Here is a 24,562-nt window from a genome sequence, read left to right on the forward strand (position 1 = left end):
TGGATCCGAGCAAGGCATGCCGCAGAAGTGAGGGCCCTGCACATCTCCTCGCCTTGGAGAAAGAGCGGGCGATGTGGACAGCCCTTCTTCCCATGCTCAGCACAGATGCAGGAAATGGGGCTGTGGCACAGGTCAGCGGTACACACCGGCATTTGCTGACTGTCAGTCGACAGCTACTTCCTGAGTTCTTTCTCTGTTTCTGGCCTAGCACTAGGTGCCGGAAGGGGAGCAGTTAGGACTTCGTCTCATTCCTCGGGGAAATGTTTTCATCTGAAGCCATGAGACATCTGCACTGGACAAGGGCACTAACGAACGAGAAGTAGACGAACACCAACTAAGACGTATGCGACGGAGGTGCCGCCTCATCTTTCTGAGGCAAGCGCCCGTTCTGAACTAGATAGGACTGAACTGGGTTCTGGGAGACAGAAGTTAAAGACAGCTAAGGTTTGGGGCCTTAAAATCAGATCAGATGACCGGAATCCAAAGTGGAGCAGGGCGGTCGGGAGGGACAGCCAACTCAGCGAGCAAGCCGGCGAGGCGACGAGTTCGGCCCCTGGCGCTCAGACACGAGTCCCTGGCAGGACGAGTCAGTAGGACTCCCAAGAGGACACGTCTTACCAGCAAGATGGTTTCTGTCTTAACTTTACTTCCTACTGGCTTATCTTTTGTTCTAATTTTTCATCCTTTTTTTTTTAAAAAAAAAAAACACGTTTGTACTCCTGTAAGCCACCACAAATCTTTTTAGAACAAGGTGGAATAAGATAAATACATGTATAAGAAACAGCATCTTATGCAGGAGGTGAGGTGACACACATCAGCCCCCGTGTGCCCCGTGAGGGAAGCGTTGTCATAGTCACTTTTACAGTGAGAGGAAATCGGCTTTGGAGCGCCAAGGCACCTGCCGTGGGCCACAGCGCTGGGACAGCAGGACCGGCTCCCACGCCGAGCTCCTCCGCAAGGCGTCCCCGAGACCCTGCTCCCAAGGTTGCAGGCTGGCGGGGCTCACCGCCCGTGCATCCGGGACGTGCTCGGCAGCGCTCAGCCTGGCGGGCCTGCACAATGGCCACCCTCCCTCTCGCAGACCCTGTCCCCTGTGGGAGTGGTTGGTCAGTGACGGATGCCCCTACACTTGGCCCTGTGAGGGGGGCCTGGACATGCCCCTCCTCTGGCCTAGAGCATCGTGGACCCACGGCATGATTTATAGCCACGAAGCGGTCACGTTTCTGTCCCTGTCCGTCAACCAAACCTCTACACCAGCCAGATGGATCTCGGGAACGTCTACACGAGCATCTGCCCAGCTGTGAATGCAGACGGCCCCGAGGTTCCTGCTCACAACTCTTCCCACCTCCCACATCTGAGGGGGGTGGACAGTCGCTCTTCCCTCTCGGCGTCAGCAGGACTGCTGAGGGGGCGCCGACCAGGAGCGCTTAGCCCGGGCACGGAAACGGCGCTCAGCAACGTCACCTCCTTTGCTTCTACCTGCCCAATCCCGTAACGTTTACTTCACCGCCGTCTCCCAACACCAGCTGGTCTTTTCTCCAAGGACAGTAGCTAACGACAACAAAAGATTTAGGAGTCCACGGAGATGACGCCGAGAGATGGGGTGACTATCAATCGAGTATGAGACTGCAGAATAGTGGGGGCACGTTTATCTTCAGGGGAGGTCGACTGTGGCAGGTGGTACTTTTCGAAAATACCTGCGGCAATATTTCTAGTCCAACTGCTGTACTAGAAACCTGACACCTCGCACACAGAGGCGAAGCCTATTTCTCCTCCCGCTGGACCTGGGTGGGATTTCGTGACTGCCTCGATGAAGGGACCTGAGTGGAGGTGACACTGCACAGCTCCTGAGCTAGGTCACAGAAGGCGACAGGGTTTCCAGCTGGCTCTCTCCCTCGTCAGGACGCTCCTCCTTGGAACCTGCCGCCGTGCTGTGAGGCTGAGCCTACGCAGAGAGCCCCATGGGAAGGTCCCCAGGTAAGAGCCCGCGCGAACCCCAGACGTGTGTGAGCAGCACCCAGAGGACTCCGACCTCCAGCCTTCAACTCTTCCGAAGACAGACACCGTGAACAAAGATAAGCCCTCTTCTCCATCATCGTGACAGAAATCCTGACGCGAAGGTCTGTGAGATTAACAGACCGTTGTTCAGTGCCACTGAACTTAGGGATAGCTTGTTACAGAGCCACAGTCACTGAAACGGGAGGAGAGGGCAGAGGAGGCCGTGCGGCGGGGTGACCCCGAGTTCGGGGAGCATGGCGTGGACAGGGTGGTCTGGGTGCCATCAGGGAGCAAGAGGGACCTGTGCTGGACGGCGTCGGCATGGACACAGCGGCCACTAAAGCTGCCCGGTGGCAGAAGAGGCTCCCTGCGTGAGCACCGCGTTCTCTGTCCATGGAGACATTCAAAGGTGGTCTGGACGAGGTTACTGAAGAGATTCCAACCTCAATGGAAGACTGGATTGAAGTGAATTTAAGGTCCCTTCCAGTCAAAAGAATGTGACAGCAGCTTCGGTTTGGGGTACGAGGGAGAGAGATGAGGCAGAGGCGATGAGGTCTGGGGCCCACGTGCCGGGAGACGGGTACCCCGTGAAAGGGCAGGCTGTGAGCGGGCTCACAGAATTTCTTTCCTCCCCCTTTCACACCTTGCCCGGGTGCCTGCTAACGACCCCTCCTCCTTCCTGCGGCCCTGAGACCTGATTAACGCTGCCGAATAGGGTTCTTGGCGTGCCACTGCCCTGATCGAAGGCTTGTGATCACAACACTGCCACCACCACATCTCGGTGACTCATTTATGGAGTTCCCACGTGAACTCCACACTGTCATCGCATCGGAACCCCCGACAGTCTGGGAGGCGCTAAAATCGCCACTACGTACATCTCGAAATCCAGCTCACGTAAGTATCCTATTCGTTCTTCGTATTTTCCGGGTGACGTCTTTGAGCACGCTTTCTTCCTTTTTACCTTTTCCTCAACTCTAAAGGTTCCTACCCTTTCCATCTTTCGAGGTTCAGATGAAATTTTACTTGGTCTAAAAAACATCTGATTTCTTCAGCTAAGAATGGTCTCGCCTCTGAACTCCACCACCGGTGATGCAGTAACCGTAGCCGGGCGCTGTGCCGGCGCCCTGTGTGCCCTCCACCCTCTCGGTCCCTCTCCGTCCTACGCCAGGGATGCTCGGAAGTGCATCTTCTTTCCCCTACTAGCTTACAAGGTTCTTGAGGACAGGACAGATGTCTGAGTCACTTCTGCTTTCTGCCATGTCTAGCACGGGGCCTGGCACAGAGCAAGTGCTACATAAATGTTTGTTTAATGAATGAACGAATAATTCAGGCAGGCAGAGTCAGAGTTTACCTTTGCGTGGACAAATGGCTTTCGAGCACCCTTAAGCACTTGAGATGCACTCACTCATATCCACATAATTAATGGGCTAACTTACAAATCCTTCTTATCTTTTTATGACACAGGTTTCTAGAGATCTTGGCTAGAACCCATTTTGCTAGTATAGTTTATGGATATGAAAATGACAACCACAAATACATATTATGACAAACTTCTTTTTGTGTAAAAATATTCCAGAATTCAGAAAAGCCTTCACCAACCAGTAAGAATGGCGAGGTTTTAGGAGCTCTTCTGCCCTCCGTGCAGCCACAAGGACTGTCGACTCCTTCCTTCCCTGCGGATCTGCTGGCTCTTGGCCTTCCTCCTGCGGTGCTAGTGCCGTTAGGAATCTAGTGAACGACGGATTAAGTGAAAGGCCTGTGTTGGCTGCAACTTACGATCACTCATTTCTGTTCTGATCCTATTAGTTCGGCCAAGGAGCCAGCACCTAAGGGGGACAGTGAGCCTCAGCCAAGCGCATCAGTAAAGGCAATGCCCTGAGACTGGAAAACGACCCTTTTCTCTTCTTGTAGGACCAAGAACGGAAAACTGCGAACAGTGAAGGCCAAAGAAATAGGTATTTCTGAAAGTTCTACTACAGACTGTTGAATTTTGTTTCAGTAATTAAGAATTATAGTTTGTGAACGACTCACATTAAAATTCTGGAGTGATCCTAACAAAATCAATCCTTTTACGAGACAATCACGATTTCAATTTTTACTTAAAGAAATGCAAGTTCATTGTTCAAAACTAAAGCCTACTAAAAAAAATCAGTTAGTGCTTTTCTCCCCCATATCGAAGCAAAGATTAACAGCGTAAATTCTGACACCAAAAGTGTCTTTCAGAAAACCTGGGTAAAAATTAGAAGATTAGGGGCACAAAAGGACAGGCGTGCAAAGGCAGACCTGCTGTAATTGCCTCCACAAAGGCCGGGCCACCAGCAGACTAGACTGCAGAGTGTTTACCCAAAGCCCTGGGCCATCGGTTAGGGTACTTAATTATCTCAGGGTCGGCCAGCTCACAAGAGGACATTTTTGAAGGCTCCCCTTTGTCTGTTATTCCTGCTGGTCACAAAAGGGCTTCGGGGGCAATCCTTCCTCGTCGCTCTGGCTCTGCCTTCTCCTGGCATTATGTGAACAACCACCACACCACCTTCCCCCCCACACCGGGCCGTGACAGGGGCAACACGGTGCTTTCAACAGGCCACTGTAGCTTCCAGGTTAGAAATATAATTTCCAGGAAGAAATGGGACGCGGCACGAGATGGGTCTGTAACTGTCAGAGGCCAACAATCTAAAGAGGAGAAAAACCCCTCCACTCCTGTGGCCCGGCAGTGTCCAGGAAACATGAGAGACTGAAGGGTGAGGGGAAGGACAGCAGTCGGGGCTCATTCTCCCCAGCTCTTTTCAGAGAAGCAGCTTACACTGACGCTGCTAAGAGTTCCCAGAAAATCTAAGCCAGGAAACCACCTGGACCCTTTCTCAAGAATAATCTGCTTTTGGAGCAAGGCTTCCTACTAGAAATTTGCTGAGTAATTGAGGTTGGAGAAGAAAATTGCATTGGGAAAAATTGGATTAAAAGTTCTTAAAAACCAAAAAGAGTTCATCATTGACTTATGTAAAATCAAGTTGTGTACGTACATAGAAACAATCACACCTCTCCCCCCGCCCCCAACACACACGGGATGTACATAAACTTTCTAGATATACAGACTTTAGTCCACATGGCTAACCCTTATCCTGGTCTAAGAATAAAGCCCAATTTTCTCTGTGGAGAACTGCTTAGATCCTCTGATTTGGAGATGATACCACCTACCACTAAAAAATGTCAAGTCAGAAATGTGGGAGTCGTTCTAGATTCCTCTTTCCTTTTGCCCCCCCACACCACCAAGGTCTGTGCCACCTCCCGTACGTTCATTCTGTCCCCTCCTGTATTTGCCCCTCACTCTTTCTAGTGTCCCTCAGGCCCTAACAGTTCTCGCTTGCATCAGGCGGGAGCCCCCACTGCTCTGCCTGTGGGCTCCGGCCGGTCCGGTTGCTTTTCGGGAGTGATCACGTGTAACAGAAACGTGTCCCTGCTGCGCCCTCTGAGACGATTTCGGGGCCTCCCACAGCTCCGGTCTGGTCTCCCTTTAAGTCTCCCAAGAGTTAACACCTAGTATGCCACCCCTGCCACCCCTGACATCACCCTCTCCAACGGCTACATCAAACTGAGCAGGAGACGTTATCTACGCCCAGGTCTCTTGGTTCGGGTTACCCGCAAAGGGGACCCGGGAACAAGGACAGGGTGCGGACTGTTCGTTTGTGAGAACGTGCAGCAGGGCGGGACACTCGTCCAGGGTGTGTTAACGGGCAGGTGCCCAGGGGTCTCCAAGGGACTGCTCAGAACACACGGCACTGTCCCGTAGAGGGGCAGAGCGGAGCTTCTACCACCAGTTTTGTGTCAGAGGGCCCTTCCTGGGGGTGTTAAGTCCCCTGCATGTCTAGCCATCGAGCAAGCAGCTTCTTGTCCACAGAGCACCCTTAGGCAGGGAAACTCAAGAAGCCGTTGGCAGGTCACCTCCTGATGGGCGAAAGGCACGGGTAATGACCGCTACCTCGCACAGGGCACGCGAGACGCCCTATTCCTCAAGTGCATCCCTCCCTCACTCGTCGTCCTGGCCCCTGCACGATCGACCCCGCGGCAGCCCTCCTGGCCCCCCGAGGTGCCCTGCCGCCTCCTCAGCGCGCCGTCCTTCCTGCGCCATCCTCCCTGCGGCCGCTGGGCCGGAGCCATCGGTCTGCAAGTCTGAGCCCGCACGCTTCCCCAGGAAATGAGCCCACGATGGGCAAAATCCAACAGACCCCTCGAAAGTTGAGTCTCGCCCGCCGTCGAGGAGCCGCCTTACCTTCCGGTGACCGCGAAGCAGAGCGAGCACGCGGCCTGCAGGAGTCCCGCGGCGTGCTGCAGCAGCACCGCCACCCTGGGGTCCTCGTCCACGGGGCCTTGCACCGACAGGAAGCAGCCGCAGAGCTTGTCGACCAACCCTACGTTCACCACGTAGCTAGAAGTGGGGAGAGGCGTGTGTTATCAACCTGCACGGCCGGCAACCTCCTCACCTTCAAAGGTGAATGTTACCGAACACAGGCTTAGACCCTGCAAACGAGCAAACTACGCGGGTCTGAGTAAAGCATCTCAAGTCCCAATCTCCTGGAGAGTTAGTTCTGAGTAATCAGGGAACGATCCATAAAGAAGACGTAACATTTGTTAACATATATGCACCCGACTGAGGAGCGCCAAATTATATGCAGCCATCAATGACAAACCTAAGGGAGAAACAGATGGCCCCGCAATGACAGTGGCAGATGTCAGGACCCCACTTCCACCAATGGCCAGATCACCCAGACGGAGAGGTGAGACGGGAACACTGGCCTTAAATGACAGATCGGACTGGACGGGCTTAATAGATATGTACAAAACTTTCCATCCCAAAGCGACAGGACACATATTCTCAAGTGGATACGTTACATTCTCAAGGAGAGACCATATGTTGGGACACGAAACAAGTCCCAACAATAAATTTAAGAAGACGGAAATCATTTCAAGCATATTTTCCATCCTCAGTGATACTGAACTAGAAATCAACCACAAGAACAATGATGGAAAAATCACAAACACGGGGAAATTAAACAACATGCTGCTCAACAATCATCGGGTCAATGAAGAAATGGAAGACATAAAAAAATACATCGAGATAACTGAAAATGAAACTTCGATATACTAAAATCTGTGGCATGCAGCAAAAACAATTTTAAGAGTGAAGTTCATAGCGATACAGGACTATCTCAAGAAACAAAAATAATCTCAAGTGAACAACCTAACATTATACTTTAAGGAACTAGAAAAGTCAAAAATGAAGCCAAAAGCTAACAGAAGAAAGGAAATAGTAAAAATGAGAGCAAAAACAGAGACTAAAAGACAAAACATTACAAAGAAAAGAGTTAGTTCTTTGAAAAGATAAAGAAAATGGACAAACCTTTAGCTACACTCAGTAAGGAGAAAAAGAGAAGATTCGGATAACTGAATTAAGAAATAAGAGAGAAGTTACAATAAAACCACAGAAGTATAAAGGATCATACAAGAATACGACGACAGGCTAAATGCCAGCAAACTGGACCTAGAAGAACAGACAAATTCCTAGCTCATATAACCGTGATAGATTGAATCACGAAGACATAGGAAACCTAAACAGACTGAGCACTAGTAAGAAAACAGAAATAGTAATCAGAAACCTCCTCAAAAAACAAAGTCCAGGACAAGACGGTGTCACCGGTAAATCCTACCACACATTTGAAGATGTAAATCTTTCTCAAACTCTTCTGAAAAACTGAAGAGAAGGAAATGCCCAACGTTACTCTGATCGTGAAGCCAGGCAAGGACGACACAGAGGAAGAAAAGCACAGGCCAAAATCTCTGCCGAACGGAGATGTAAAAATCCTCAACAAAATAGCAGCGAATCGAATACAGCAATATATTAAAAGGATCACGCGCTACCATCAAGTGGGGGTCATTCCAGGGATGCAAGGACAGTGCAACATCTGCAAGTCAATGACGGCAACACGCCACGTGAACAAAGGATCAAAATCCCAGGGTCCACTGGACACCAGCCGGCTGAGGAGAGAGAAGCGACATCCGCCAGGGCGGTGTGCCCTGCTCCCGCTCTGCCGCAGGGGACAGGCTGGAAGACGGAGCAAGGCCCGTGCTGGAACTCTCTGGAACTCTCGCACCCGGTTTCACAACGCTGCAGACATCGACTGCCGAGAACGCCCAGGTGGCAGCAGGGAGGAAAAGGAGGTTTCCGGCCGGGTCCTGTCTGAGAAGGTGAAATGAGGCTGGGAGAGACTCGAAGGCGCTCCCTGCGTGTCAGCAGGCGGACGGAGGGACGGCTTGTGGTCCCGCACACGGGCTGCATCGAGGCGGCCGGCGACACGTCGTCCACGCGAGAACAACGTTCGCCAGCGCGGCAGGATCCGCTCTGCGGTGCCGCGGGGGCCGCTCGTGTCTTCAGCGTCGTTTGCTTCGGCAGGTTACCAGTTGTTTCTTTCCTTCCTCCTTCACAAAGGATCTGGCACGTGTGACGATACACGTGCACACGGACGCACGTGGTCCTGGAAGCCCGTGGCGGCGCGCTGGAGCAGCACGGGGCCTTCCGCCGCGTCACAGCCGAGGCGCGTGGCCGAGACGCCCGGCCGGCGAGAACGCAGGGCTGAGGGACGCTGCTGGGACCGCACGGCGTTCGTCAGCAAAGGGCAGGCTCTCCAGCGACCAGAAAGACACGAGGAAACGGCACGGGAACTGGCAACTGAGAGAAAGGCCAGGGAGGGCAGCAGTCGAGGGCTGGGTGACAAACGGTTGTGGACCCACAGGGCCTAGCAGACGCCAGCAATAAATACGCCTGGGTCAGAGGGCAGACGGAACGGATGAGGGACGCAGCCACGAAGGCTAAGAAGGGCGCTGGCTGAAACAACTGTTCCCAAGAAAGCGCTTCAAGCGGCCAGGGGACATTCGGGGGCGGCGAAAGCAGCACGTGCAGAGCAGGCCACGCCAGGGATCCCGCCGGCCCACAGCGCCTCAGACGGCGACGGACCGTGGGGCCTGGAAGCCAGAGATCAGTGCCGGTCGCAGAGGGGCTGCGGACAGGTGGGACCGGTAACTGATTCGCACCACACAGAACCCTGATGTGAGACTGAATGTCCCGATCCCAGACTCATGAAGGAAAAAGAGTTCACGGGGCAAAGCAGGAGTAAATCTCCCTGCAGAGAGGACGACTCCGGAGGAAGGCGGCATTGACCTCGAACAGCTGTCAGGAACTGCCGCGTCTGCGCGATGGGGAGAAGCGTGGACAGTCCAGCCAGACCCGTGTTCCGGTCTCCACTCCCTGCTCTCGAACTTGCTCATTACATAACCTTGGGCAAAGCGCTTAGCCCTTCCGAGCGATTTCCTCCCCTGCGAAGGCTGAACTACAAATCCTCCGCTCTCGAGGCTGCAACGCCTCCACGATACGTCGCACGGAAGGATGCTCCAGAAGGAGCAGCTATTACTGCTGCTTTCATGCTGAACCGAATGCATGACCAGAGGTGACCTAAGATAGGGAATTCTCAGGAATTCTTTGAGTTGGAAGGAGTTGATAGCAACCAAGTTATAAAAGCCTGGACACTACATGTTCTAATACTGAATACCTAAATATCAAGAATGACAGGGCGGGGCTAACTATATTCCTTTTCATTAATACGATTTTCCTTCTCTCTACAATATGTGGCGTATTCCCCGCCAGGAATTTGTGGGGGCTTTGGTGAGGACCATGCCACTACGTGGGCCCTGAGATTTAACTTAGTAGAACTTAATTTTTTAACAAAAAGAAAAGTTTTAAGAAATCTAGTAATTTTACCTGATGAGGTCCTGAACTCGACTGTTAAAAGCATCACCTTGTGAGGGTTTGTTTTTCATTTCCTGTGCTGCTATTTTTGGTACAGCTGGCCGGCTGCTTCCATTCGGTCGATTAGCCATCAGGCAGCCAAGAACCACAGCACTGACTTTGAGAAGTCCAGTTGTCAAGCCTTCAAAAACTTGCTTATTTGCATTTCTCCCCAAAATAGCATTATTTTCATCTGGAACATAAACCTAGATGGGAAAAAATATGGTAATTATGTTTCAGCAAATAGTTCTGAAGTTCCAGAGGTGGCTAATAGTTCTGAACGTTCCAGTCTGGTCATGAGGTCGGACTGCTCTGCCCGTGCTCACTAGGCGACCTGGGGCAGGTGACTGATTCCAAGCTCCTGGTCCCTCGTTTACAGAACAGGGTAATGACGGTCCTGAAATCACAGGGTTCTCACGAGGACTCACCGAGCTGACACGTATAAAATGTTTAGCTGTGCCCACGTCCACAGTAAGTGCTCAATAAATACTATTCAACCAAATAAATTATCTTTAAAATCTGTATGAACTCAGAAAACCGATTCGTAAACTGACACCATTGTTTCTTGTTAAAGTGAATTTTTAAAATATCGAATCCAAATTCCTCTGTTAGGATGAAATCTGCATTTATTACAAAGTGGCAAAGTAGTTTTCCTAACACATAGGGTCGCATTCAGCTCCCTGTGTAGAGAACGCGGGAAGCAGAGCGGTCGCTCGAGGCAGGGGCCGGGAGCCGGGCCCTGGGTTCGGGTTCTGGCTCTGCAGCTCGATGACGTCAGACGTGTGCCTTAACCGCCCCGTCGCAGTCTCCTCAATCGTGAAATGAGGGTCACTGCGGTACTCGATGACTCGGCGGATGACAGTTCTCAGAACAATGCGTGGCACTGACGTGAGCCCTGCTGACCATCGGGAGTGAACGCCACTGTGACCCGGCAGCAGCCCTCAATGAGAAGCGTGACCAGGCGTCGACGCCCAGGCCTCCATAACCAGGCAGGAGCTCTGCGCCTGGGCCGCTCAAGGACTCGCTCTCCGCAGGGAGAGCAGGGGCTCCTGCTGACGCCCTCACTACCACGGAAGGGGCAGAGACCGTAAGCTGAGGGTGGGAGAGGTGGGCTGGACGACACAGGCGAAAGGTGAAGAAGTACCAATTAGGAGTCACGAAACAGTCACGGGGACTCAGAGCATCATCGCACAGGGTACACAGTCCATATTACTGCAATGGCTGTGCGTAGTGCCAGATGGGTGCTGGAGTGAACTGGGGGGATCACTTCATGGATTGTATAAATGTCTAACTTTTTGAAATTTAAAATTTAAAAAATGCTGCCAAAAAGCAAATACATAGATAAGCGTATCACAGTCTGGATGTGGCCACAGCTAGAAACACACCCTGGGTGAGGGGCCCCGCTGCGCACGGCTGAGCAGAGGCCCAGCTTCTCCACCGGGATGCCCGGCCGTCGGCTTTCGCCCGCCCGTCCTCCCGAACCCGCGTCCTCCGCCCTGCAGGGTCTCGACCTGTCCTGCCCACGTTCTCACAGGTTCACAGGAGCAGGCGGCTGCCTGTTTCAGCATCTAAGGTATAGATTTCACGTCATCGTTTTTTATATGATTTCCGTATGGCCGTACCTGGTGTCCTCATGTCCTGAGTAACTTTGGCTCAATCTCCTGTCTTCAGTCCTTTCTTCTAGAAACACTTTGTACTGATTTTCATCATCGAGTATTTCAATTAAAACACTATTCTTGTGTATTTGACAACCTTTCATTTATCTAGAAGTATTTTATCCAATAATCGCATCTTTTAAGGATACAGTTGAGATCAATCACAAGTTAATGTCACCTATTTAATGGAGGGACGGAGGGTGCCCTGCCGCCCTGCCCTGAGGGTCACTCAGACTCAGACTCTGCTGTACAAACAGCTGTAACAAGGAGGGGTTCGCCGGTTTAGGAACAGAAAGAACAGTAGAAGAAAGGAAAGTGGTGGCCATTTAGAGGCAGGCAGGGGCAAATGTGACACTGACTGTGGAAGCACAAGGAAGGCTGGATCCAGAGTACAGAAGGCACTGCAACGTACCCGTCACGTTATCCACACCAGACTCACTCACCTGCTAATTTCCTCTGACATTATTTTCTATAAATTGGAGTAACTGCTTATGCTCACAATGACAACCTTAAGGTATCAAGAAGAGGCTAAGTTCTGTGCCACACTTACCCGGGGTTGGGGAGGCGGAGGAGGAAGGGTGAAAACGAACGGTTGTTCGTTTGGCACGATGCCAGGCACTTAGGCGTTTTCCTTGTATGGCCACATTTAATTTTTACAGATTAATAAATCAAAGTTCAGAGATATCAAGCAACATGCCCAAGTTTCACGATTAGTTAGTGCAAGAGCTGGGGCCCGACCTCAGTTTATCGGACTCTAAAGGTCACGTGCTTTCTCTCAGCCCATACCGACTTTTGCCCACTGCGCTTCTAAGAGAAACTTGTGTCTCTGATGGCGGGATGTGAAAATCGGTCATGGGTCAAACAGTGCCTTTCTGATGTCTCTTCCATTAAAATAAAAAAGCGGGGTGGGGGGGAGGATTTCAGAAGAACTCTATTCTTGGCCCAAGGGCAAGAAAATATTATATTTAGGAGTTGCTGGGATAATTCTGGGTGAAACATACTGTAAATGTGGTCTGAGAACCAAATATCACTTCTTCATCGGCCCCAAGAAAATCAAGCTCCAGGTAAAGTAAATCAGATATATTTTGTACTACTCATATTCTCCGTGCATCGCTGACAGCTCTCGATTTACCATTTCATCGGGCCTTTCTGCTTAATTTTAGAAATTCCACTTTGGCAGTTTTTCCTAGAGTAAACACAAACTGGAAAACTCTGACAATTGGAGCTGCACAGAAGACGCTGGCGGCCTGCGGGTCCCGCAGCCCTGAACTGTCCTCTCCTCCTTCACTCCGATCCCCTGCTCCCGACAGCCTAAGCCTCACGTTCAATTCACCTGCCTCCTCATATTTTCCCACAGGCTTTTGTTTCTAATCGCCTCATTTGGTACTGATCCTTCCACTGCCGAGAGTAAGAGTGTTCTTTTGCTTATTTCACCCAGAAAAAAAATGTCAAAACTGCCTGAATTAAGGCAAGGAGGGGCTTATCTTCAGTGAGACAAAAAAGTTCTTTCTAGTCTTCAAAACGAAGATTTGATAAAAAAGGAACTTTAAGGGCCCACCTACCCTGCGAAGGGCATTCCATTCAGGGCGGCACTGTGCCGCTGGCCTTCATCTAGCTGCATGTCACTGTTACTCGCCAGAGGCAAACTAACGTGTCAGCAGCCTGCTCTTTGGGGACACACAGAGCAGGTGAAATGCACACCTGGAGCTGACATGTGCTTACAGACCCACGCTCGAGGCAGAGCTCCCTCCCGGCACAGCTGCTGGGCCAGGCGCACACTGCGAGTTGAAGGAAGGGCCTGTCCTTGAGGGAAGGTGCGCCAGCAACGACCCCTCTCCCTCTGCCCACAGCCCTGGTCGAAGGCACATCTGGCTCCTGGAACGCATGCCCTCCGGGAGTGGGTGGCCTGTGGGGGGCAGGGGCAGGCTACCTTCCCAGCAGGCAAGAGGGCTTGGAACGACCACCTGCTGGTGTGCACCAAGCCCGCCTGGGAGAAACAGAACTACGCAGCTTTCGGCATCCCTGATCTGTCGCTCCGGAGGCAGAAAGCTAAACCACAGTCTCTCGTCCCTGGATAGAAGGTGTTTCCTTTAGCGTATTTTAGAACACAATGGTATCGTCGTCATCTTATTCTTAGAGTAGCAGCAAATTACAATTTGATTTCAGGTACCTATTCTTATGATACAATTTCCCCTTCCTCTTCAAAGATATTTGACCTTCTGAAGATATTTCATTCAATTTTAGATCCAGCAAGAGCCTTAGAATGTTTTTTTTTTCATCTTGCATCTGAGGAACCCATGGTCCAGAGGAGAAGGAAGCCAGCAGGGCTGCAGTAAGTGCTGTGCTGCTTCCCTGGATCCACTCCACGGAGAAGCCCAGTATCTGCAGGACCAGTCTTGAGGCAACGTGCTTTAGCAAAATTAAATTAAGTCATCGCCATTCTAAACAGACAAGGTCACACTCTTCCCCTACCACCTCCTACCACTGAAGTGGTTTCAAAAACTTTCTACACTGTTTTTTTGCAAGACAGAAGGATGCTTTTATTAGTAGTATAAATCCATCCTTCTGTAACATGATTCCACCAGAGAAAATTAACTTGGTAATCACGGTAATTCTACCCAGTTTAGTTTTCAGCAGTGTGAACTTGGGTTCACCTATTTTTAAGTTGTACAGTGTATTTGCAATGGTCAGAATACGAGTCGAGTTCACTGAGAACCAAGAATACACTGTTTACAAAGCCCCTGTCAAGGGAGAGCATTTAGGGGAAGAAAAGGCCAGAAAGAGTTGAAGGGTTCCAGCAGCAGATGTGGATTTCTACACCGTGGTCACTATTTTATTTCTTCTACTCAAACTGTCATTAAATAGACCACTGACGTTTTATAAAACATCTATGCTCATGTTATTTTATACATAAAAACAGAACTCATGACTGATATTTACCCCGATGATTTACTTGGCTTAAAAGTATAAGAAGAAATTGCACAGGAATGCCTAATAGTTTTCCAACATTATGTTTTTAAAATTCTAAGAACAATTTAAAAAAGGCCATCTATCCCAAATATTGTTACCTTTTCTAATATATTTATGCCTTCCAGTCTGTTTATATATTTTGTGCAGATGAATCCTAATTAATATCATTTTAGCAAACTTTACAATGCATGTCTTAGTAGTCACAATGCCTGTAAATTTGTTATAAACGTTGAATTGTATTATTCTTCTTCTAAAAAAAAAAAAACCCTGGAGAGGGAGGAGGGGAAGGGAGAGGGGAAAATTCATAAAATGTTAAAATAAATAAATAAAATGTTAAAAAAAAATTAAAAACAAACCTGGAAGGGCATGGGGTTTGGTTTTTATTGTTCACTTGTTATTCTGAAACACTTTCAAACCACCGGATCTTGGAAAAGCAGTGGTGCCCCCTTCACCCAGCACCCCTGCTGCTCACGGCTCACAAAATCGCAGCAGTTACTGAGAGCAGAAACTAAGGCTGAGCCAATAAACGAACTGTTCCGTAGGCCTTCCCTGAATTTCCCAATTTTCCTACCACTGTCTTTTTTTCTGGTCTAGGATCACACATTACATGGAACGGTCGGATCCCCTTAGTCTCCTTCCGTCTGTGACAGTTCCCCAATCTTCCCCGGTCTTTCATGACAGTGACACCTTTGAAAAGTATCAGTCGGTTTATGTATAGAACGTCCCTCCACTGGGCTTTGGAAGACTCTGATGAATCTGTGATTTGCCATCTCTGTGGCCTGCGCAAGCCAGTCTTTCTGGAACTTACAATTCCTCATCTGTAAAATGGGGCAATAATACTGACGTTATGTTTTAAAAAAGAAATGAGGTGATACGTATCAAAATGCTGGAGATATAAGGCCACCCAACAAACGCGAAGTCACCCCTCCTCATCCCTGCCTTTCAGCGATTTCTGATAGATTTCGGTGCTAAAATGTCTCGCCCATATTTTAATGCCTTCTTTTATAGATAAAACCACATACAATTTAGTCCTCAAATGCTGACCCTGTGCCATCGCTGATAACAGTCATTGCTGTACTGTGGAACAGGTGTAGGTCCCTCCCTGCCAGGGTGCCTATCAGGACTTCATCACTCCCTTCCGATTTCCAGCTTGAGATTGTGGCCGTCCATTTATTCACCAACACATTCATTAACGACGTACTGAACGTACTAAGTGTCAGGCCTGCATTAGCATCTCGGAGACAACGATAAATCCTTGTTGATTTTATGGCCAGTGGGGGAAGGACAAGTAAGTAGTTAATGACAACTCAGTGTGATCGTCTGTGAAAGATGTGACTGCCAGGAGCGCATCAGGAGAGCACCTAACCTGGACCTGGGGAAAGCAGGCAGGGGACGGTTCACAAAGAAGGTGCCATCGTGCCTGGGTCGAGGTCTGCGGAATGCGCAGACATCAAACCGATGGATGAGGAAAGAGAGCAAAAGGCGGGCAGGTGAGGGAGAGTTATGGGAACTACGTGCTGAGTCAAAGCAAATCGGCTCTGAGAAGTAAACCTCCTGCGCTGTAAACCTAGGGCCTGAGGGCGATTCTGCGCCCCGATATCGCAGGGGCTCAGAAACGGCACCGGGAAATTCTCGGCCCCAGGGCTGTGTTCTGAGACGGCGGGTGACAGACCTAACCCTCCGGAATCACTGAGCTGACCTATTTTGACATCTGTGAACTGAAGTGAAACTTAAGGCTACGCCTGGCTGGCTGTCCCCATTTCAAAAGTAAAACTGACGGAGGAGTTTCTCACTTAACAAACAGTCGATGGCCATCGAAATGCCTTTCAAACTGACCCCTTAACTGAGCTGGAAGAGAGGGGCCGAGGCATCGCCCCCAGCCTTCGGCCCTTCCATGGTGCTTAACCCCGTGGCCTCAATGGTTTGGCTTAGAGTCCACCCGATTCCAAAGCCCCCGTCTAACCGTCAACCTGGGATCTTGGCAAGTGTTAGAAGTAGATCAGCCACTCAATATTGGAATTTAGGAGAATCCGCTATGAGATTTTCAAATTAAGAGGTTTCTCTGCCAGTCCCTATTTTACTCTCCCACTCATCTTCACCTTATTTTTTTTTTTTTTACCTAGGGAGTAAATAAGCTGAATTCTCCTTAAGTTTCCTCCATAGGAAATATTTCTCAAACCTTAACAGCTTCTAACTCAAAGCACTAGTGTTACGTACCGTCAACTGGTGTATCAGGAGGTCCATTAAGAAGGTAATCTTGTTACTGAACAGAACATCAGTGCAGGTTTCCGAACAGTTATTGCAGGTGAGGTTGTAAACGTTGACTGCACTGCAGAGAGACCTGACAGAAGGAGAAAAACACCATTCATAAAACCTGAGCAGCTCTCTAATAAACAATTTAAAATACATAAAACGAATGGTACAAAGCAACGGGCACAGGATGGAAAACACTCTGAAAACCAAGCCAAGTATTCCTGGGTGCAAGTCCCAGGGGGTAGATTAAAAAGTTCATCACTTTTATCCAAAGCCCAGTGTTCATCTGTACCTAACACTTGCCTGTTATTCATGTCTTAGGTGCAGCAGCAAACAGAAACACACTTACCCGTCTACCTGACAACGTCTTCGTAATCTAAGATTAGACGTTGCCGAGGAACTCCGGGGTCTAGAAGTCTTTGAATGGTGCCCAGAAAGGTGTCTGTCAGAGCTCCTGCTGCCAGGTCTCCTGGTGCAGGGGAGGGGAGGTGTGGGACAGGGCCTGTGAGGAGAAGCTGGAGGCCTCCAACGGAGGCTCGAGCCCAGGGCTCTGGAGGGGAGCTGCCCGGCTGGGGGACCATGGGGACGTGAGCCGGGCGCCTCAGCACAGGGACCAAGAGACAACAGGCCGACGTGAGACGGACCGAAGCAGGATGCTGCTCCTGGGGACTGAAACAGGTATACCCCTGCTCGGGAGAAACTCGGGAGCAACAAACGCAGCGGGCACCTTCTGCGTGCTTTGGAGACTGATTCAAACCTGCGCTGCCCAAGTGGCACATCTGATGGAATCTGCCACTTAGGCCCCATGTGAAATGTGCCAATTCGATCTCTGACCACCAGTCCTCTAGCACAGCGATTCTGAAAGTGCATCCAGAGACCAGGAGCATCGGTATCATGTGGGAACTTTTTCGGGAATGTAAATTCTCAGGCTCCACCCCAAACCTACACAACATGAACTCTGGGGGCGCTCCTCAGTGGTTCTAGCTGCAACGGACTCTACAGGCGGCTCCGATGCACCGTCCAGTGGGAGAGCTGCCGCGCTGGAACAGGGGTCCTGTGGCTCCCCCGCAGTCTGAGCGTGGGAATCCCTGAAGACCTGTAAGCGCAGACGCTGCCCACGTTGCTCCCCAAGAGACGCCGGCCGCGGTGGGCGGGCTCCAGCCTTGGGCTTGTTCCAGCAGCTCCTGGGCGACTCCAACGCGCGCGGCAGGGCGGAGGGGGAGGGCCCGAGAGCGGCACTTGCTATTTATACTTTTTATTTAAATTTTTTTTTACTGGAGGTTTTCACCTTTTAACGGTTTCTAAGAATTCTCTCGTTGTAAATATAACAAAGGTTCTTAATAATTTTCCAATTTACCTACTGTCTCTCATTTCGCTTACATTATTTTTAAGGTATTTTGCTATGTGTGGAAGCTACGTAATTGTAGGTAGCCTACCAATTCTTTCCCTTGTAATTCCTTCCCTTCCTTATACCCTTTAAAAACCTCACTATGTCAGCTAACCATACAGGTGTCCCCAACCATTTGGATTTATTTTCTCTCGGATTAGCACTGTGTGGCAATTTTATGGTTTTATAATTTGCTATCAAATCATTAAAAAATCTATTTTGGTATGAGGCAGAAGTCTAAATTTATTCCACACTCCAAAAATGTTAGCGAACAATCCACCTTTTCTCTACTTCTGGTTTGAAAATCCACCTTTATCATAATATGCAGGCTACAGCCCCTGGTTTCCTAGTCTAACTGATACTTTTGTCAAGCATGTGCCCGCACCGCATTGCTTTGTGTGCTGAAGCTTTACAGTAGGGTTAACTAACATATAAAGTTACAGATCCCTAAAGACGTAAAAATGAGGGTAGCACATCAGACGTGTGGAAACTTACAGCTTTATAATTGTATCCTATTTCACCTTTGGTTTTGACAAATAATTTATATGGTCTTGATTTTTAATTTCTATTTTTGTTTCATTCAATACAATTCCCTACAACTTACCCAAAATCTATTGTGGACTATATCACAAGGTGTAAAGAGACGTACACAGGAAAAGCAAACAACACTTGGTGAGATCAGCACTACTGCCCTGCGTTTTAGATGAAAGAAAATGCACTTGCTGGTAAAGTATGGAATGGAATCTGCATCTATAGGACCTTATGCTCACAAAACTCCCCCAAGAAATTTCTACAAAGCAGCTCCTTTCCAGTGAGAAAGAACCGCAGTGGGGGTTGGGGCGAGTGGGGGGCTTTGGGCCAGGAAAAACTCGTCCACTCAGTCAAACCTGTTGGAAAGACAACCTGTTTGAAGAGCACCTGTCTCGGAAAGCTCCCTTCTGTGAACCCGGCCTGGGTGGTCTGCACCAGCAGCCCTCCCTGTAATTTAACCCTCGAATGGCTGGAAGGGCTCTCATAACACCAGAGAGCCCCAGCTTTTAAGAATTATCTTCTCGAAAGACATTAAAATCTTACTGTCCATCCTGTCAAAAGCACACTGCGACTGGGTTGAGATAAAGGTTTTCTGCCCCAAATAATCATGGCTACACGAGTGAATCTCATGTCACTTAAGTCTTCTCCTTGAAAATGTTTTCTTTGAAAAAGAGAGGAGAGAAAAGACATCACGAAACTGGGTATTTTGGCAATAAGTACAGGAACGTATTTTCATACAAAAAGGACGTAATAGGTGTTGTACACCTCGGATATTAAGATTAGTACTTAATATATTATAAACTAGCTAAACAGAGAAGTCCAATTTGGCTGCAGCCTAAGAGGGTTTGATAATATAACGTATGTAGTAAGTACATAGTTTATGCCCAGATGCAGTTTGCAGTAGTTAAGACTCATCAGGAAACACGGTTTACCAAAATCTACTGTCTTACACTGGTGTCAAGGGAGCAGAAATTTAAAAACTGCCATGGGTATTTAAAAACCAGAGCCCCAATACATACTGTAATTTACTAAGGACATTTGTTTTGCATTAAACATTTAGTAAATGGCATCTAGTTTATTTGCATTATCATTCTCAAATTAAACTTTTTGTAAAGCTCCAAACTAAAATCCCTTCTACAGATATCGTCAAAAGAACCATCCGAAGTTGGGGAGATCTAACTCCAGTTAGAATTCTACGTTAACTACATCTCAGTAAAAACCCAATTTTAGTCACTGTGGCTTCTTTGTGAAACGTGCTCTTTTAAAAGCAAATAAATTTGTTATAAAACCTCAGTGATGAATACTGATGGGGCTAACTTACAGAACGGGGACCGTGGTCCAGGCCGAGCCCCGCGGCAGTGGCCCGCCTGGAAGCTGCCGTGCCAGCTCTCGTGGCTGAAGCGTGAGACGCGCATGGAACCACTGAGCGCTGCACTCTACTACACAGCTACTGTCACTTACTCCCAGGCGAGGTCCCCGGCGATCCACCCCTTCTGGAGCCCTCGTACCGTGAAGCACAGAGCTGGCTGCACACAGAGCTGTCCAATGAAGCGACAGCTGTTTCAAGCAGAATATACGAGAATGTACAGCTCTGGAATATATTAACACATGAATTAACCAGATTTTCCACTATTCTACTTTTTTAAACACTCATTAGAATGAAGAGGTAGGAGCCCCGCCCCCTACTTAAACATAAAATATCTTGTGAATTCATATTGATATTTCAGATCTTTTCTTGGGGACAGAAGAATGATGCAGAAAATTTAACGGGGAAGAGATTATTCAGTTTCGACATTTTTGTGAGCACAGAGAAGGCGAACTTGTGGCAGAGTTCGGGAGACGGTGCTTTTGCAGTGAACAGTAACACGTCTGCGTCAGTGTGAGCGCTAGTTGAGGACGGTTTCCCCCACTGGCACCGTGATGACCAGCGCGGGCGCACGGCCCTGGCCTTGCCTCCCCTGCCATGCTTGTGACGTGGGGATACTTAGGCGGGGAAGCCAATACCTGGGAAGCGCAAACCTCAGCTCGAAACCTCAGCTCAAGACCGGGTCTTCAAGGAATGGTAACAATGCTGCCGACCAGCCAGTCTTCACTGAGGGGATGCAAATTATATGGACCCTACGCTTCATTTGCATCAAAACTCCATGGAATAATCACAAATGATGATTGCATTGTATATCGTATACCACAATGTAACATTTTAATAACATCACATTTTTAAATAAAACGATTTTCCTCCTTGTAAGGACACCTCAGAAAAAAGGAGTAAGAAATCTTCACCTAGGAGTGTCATTTTAAAGGTTTTTATTTAATTGGCGAATTTGGTACAATCAGAATAGGCAATTTTATTATTCCACAGAAACACATTCTAATTTTAGATGGGAAACCATACGTACTTTAAGCACCAACCTAATAAGACTTTCTGCATTTCCTAAAATTAACCTCCCACTGAGAAGGGTTATGTTTCAAAGATTACAGTAATATATTTAAGGATATAGAGGAACATCAAATTAAAACACTAAATTTTAAACTCTCGTGTTAAACGCTATTCTGTCTAATAACAAGATGGTTACGATTAGTAAGTTCAGATATATTCTTAAATAGGATCTGGTTACGTAATTTTAAATTCACAATCAAACATGTTGGCTCTGGAGAAGACCCCAGGTGGTTTGCAGTGTTAAACGGCAGATTAAAGTCGATTAAAGTCGACACAACTAATTTCTTTACTTTAATCTTATTAGTGGTACAACAGCTGTCAACTGTAACCATCTCTGTGCAGCCTTTTGAGCCATAAACAAAATGCCACAATATGTCAACTGGAGAAGAGTATTTATCAATTACTATGGCTAATTAGCCTGCAAACAGTTTTGTGCTTTTATTGTCTAGGGGAAAGTTATTCACTTTTAGTAAACCTTGATCTAAAAACAGATATTCAAAATTATATTAAAACTAAGCCTGCCTAGAAATAAGAAATTGTTTATTAACAATGGATTGTATTCTAAATTTCACCTACCATTTTATTAACATTTATTGAGGGCCTATGACATAGCAGACACGTGGGATGGCACCCGGTGTCCAAGTCCGTAATTCCACATCTGTTACTGATGGGAAGTAAATCCTAAGATAAATTTATTCATATTTGCCACCTGATTTAAGTTGTGAAAGTAACATGGAGACGTTATAGTTCTTTTTTAGACTTCACTGCTCTATCGTCCCTGAATATTTTCTCTCAGACGTACAAGTGGTTACGAGTGGTTTTGGTTCATCTTTTCCTGTTTGTTACATCGCTTCTTCTTATCCCTCTTTGACCCTGGTAGGTGGGAAAAATGATTCCACGACCATTTCCTGTACCCACGCCAATAAACCACTACAAAAAAACTAAAGTAAAAACCTAAAACCAATCAATCAAACAACACCTCCCCCATCAAAAGTAAAAACATGAACAAATTCACAATTAAGAAAAAACAGTAACTCTTAGGGATCGCGACAGTAATTTTTTAAAGAGATTAATGAAACGATATTTCATTTTTATTAAATAGTGAAAGTTCATATATGAGAAAGTATAGCCATCACTGCCCTGTAAGTACCAGCTTCGGAAGGTGCCTATCTGATGACTGATGACAAAGCACTCGGTCTTTCTAAGCCTTAGCTTCTTCCTTTACGTACTCTGATTAATTAGTGAAGACACGCCAAAGACTCTGTTAAATAAAGGGAACGTATTTATACGACAGTTTTACTACTCTTGCGTTTCTGATAAAGCTAGCTGTTTTGCTGGGGTTCAGAACAACTCCTTTGCAAAGGTTTTCTCTCACTCATGCCCACAGTACTGAGCCAAGTGCTATGTACTTGGCAATAAAAGTCTATTAAGTGACTGAATTCCTCTGTGTTTGGTTAAAATAGATAAGCACCAGGGCTTAAACGAAGACAGTGGCAGCAATGGCAGGAAGCTGAGTGAATCAAATGGATGTGAACTCTTCTCCCTGAAATTTGAATAAGGAATAAATACCTTTTACTTTTCCCTGAATTAGTCGTTTTTGCCAATTCACGCATACCTAAATGTTTTAGATATTATTCTGACAGTGCTCTAACATTTTCCTTGTTACTAGAACACCTGTGTTCTAGTCCCACCAAAATGCTTCCACGGCCCTGAGCACTTCCTGCTATTTATTTCAGGCCTCCGCGGCCTCTGCACGCTGCGCTCGCTGATGACCTGCTCGTCTGGCTGACTCTGGGTCTACTCTGCAGGTCCTCGAACGTCCCCATTTCGCCCTAACATCGATGAGATGCTGCAGGGTCATCACTCTTGTTTACAGTAATCAGCCAACAGTGAAACTGGTCTCATCATATGTTGTTTCGCTTAGGGTTGCAGAATCTACCGACCACGTAGAGTGAGGAGTCACTGCTCATTAAAATCTAGTACTTGGGGGGCTGGGAGAGAGGGGTGAAGGGTTAAAGAGGTACAAATCAGTAGCTGAGAGATGGTCACGGGGCTGGGGAGCACACATGGGGAATGCAGTCAGCAGTAACATGACGGCTGTGTGGAGAGCCACAGGGTGACAGAGTCATCGAGGGGATCATTTCATAAACCCTATAAATGTCTAACCAACGTACTGTATACCTGAAACTAATAATAAAATAAAATGAAATGCTAGAAAACCCCTTGGCTCAGGTGCTGTGTCCTCCAGCCCCTCTGGCAGCTAACCACGTCCCCCGCTTCCCCCATGCCAGCCTCTAACCCGGCACACACTTCCACACTTGCACTTTGCATGCTGTACTAAATGGCTTCTCTCCCGGTTCAGCTCACCTGCTAACGAGCTGGCCCCGAGGGTGCTGACAGTGCTTTATTAATCCACGACTCCACTGCCCAGCACACAGCTCTCAATAAGGGTTGTGCCTACACGCTAGGTGACGTGTGGAAATGCGTGATGACATATTTGCTTGTCACAATGACAGGGAGGGCGAGGATATTTAATGGGTGTTTAATGGTGCTTAGGGGGCCAAAGGGTGTTACACACCTTGCGGTATGCAAGACAATCCTGCATTATGCCCGAAAGGCCACTGGTGTTCCTTCCACACCATGACGATTCACGATGCCCTTCATACACATTAGCATTTGATCTTTACAACAACCCCGAGAGACGGAAATCTTTTCCCCGCGTCCCAGATGAAAAATACTAGAGCTCAATGAGGTTCTCAGAAACAGGTCTTACATCAAACACCGGCAAAGCTGGTATTTGAACTCTACTGCTCTGACGGTCCCCCAGCTGACTTTAACACGTTAAGTAGTGTATCGTAGCCCTTTCTTCCTGATTTTAAATACAGCTATTTTTTGAGAATATCATGCTAAGTGAAATAAGTCAGATGGAAAAGTCAAGACCCATATGACTTCATTCACATGTGGTATATTAAACGGAAAGCAACAAACAATCAAAGAAGACAAACGAAGAAACAGAAATCATAGGCACAGACACAGTATGGTGGTGACCGGAGGGAAAGGCAGGGCGGGCAGATAAGGGTAAAGGCGTCAAATACATGGTGATGGAAGGAGATCTGATTTTCTGTGGTGAACACACCATGCAATAGAAAGAGGATGTATTATTGAACTGTACACTTAAAACCTACATAATTTCATTAGCCAATATCGCTCTAATGAATTTAATACAATTTTAAAAAAGAAAAAAAATACCGATATTTATGGACCGATTCTAAAAACTAACCAAGTGGGAAAGTGAGTATGTTTACAGAAATATATTTTAATCTAAAATTCATTATATGTTAGGCTGCGGAACGTACATGGAAAATACACTATAATCCTCATCCTACGTAGGTGCTTCTCAAGAATCCAAGTCCAAAAGGTGGCAAGAGAAGAGAGGTTGCAAAGTTAGGAAAGTGCTACATAATCCATAATTCTGGAAGGGCTGTAGAGTGTTTTAAGAC

The 24,562-nt window shown here is 47.9% G+C and overlaps 1 protein-coding gene across 1 annotated transcript in view; it reads right to left on the minus strand.

Annotated features, from left to right (window-relative positions):
* Positions 1-24,562, minus strand: part of SCAPER (S-phase cyclin A associated protein in the ER) — a 166,924-nt gene that overhangs the window by 14,561 nt on the left and 127,801 nt on the right. The window contains exons 25-27 of the mRNA XM_039858331.1: positions 16,672-16,795; positions 9,803-10,035; positions 6,263-6,418 (exon numbers count right to left, since the gene is read on the minus strand). Of these exons, the coding sequence (XP_039714265.1) occupies positions 6,263-6,418; positions 9,803-10,035; positions 16,672-16,795 (513 nt within the window). The remainder of the gene's footprint in view (positions 1-6,262; positions 6,419-9,802; positions 10,036-16,671; positions 16,796-24,562) is intronic.

The sequence above is a fragment of the Pteropus medius genome, unplaced genomic scaffold (assembly GCF_902729225.1).
Source record: "Pteropus medius unplaced genomic scaffold, Ma_sr-lr_union100, whole genome shotgun sequence".
Classification (NCBI taxonomy): domain Eukaryota; kingdom Metazoa; phylum Chordata; class Mammalia; order Chiroptera; family Pteropodidae; genus Pteropus; species Pteropus medius.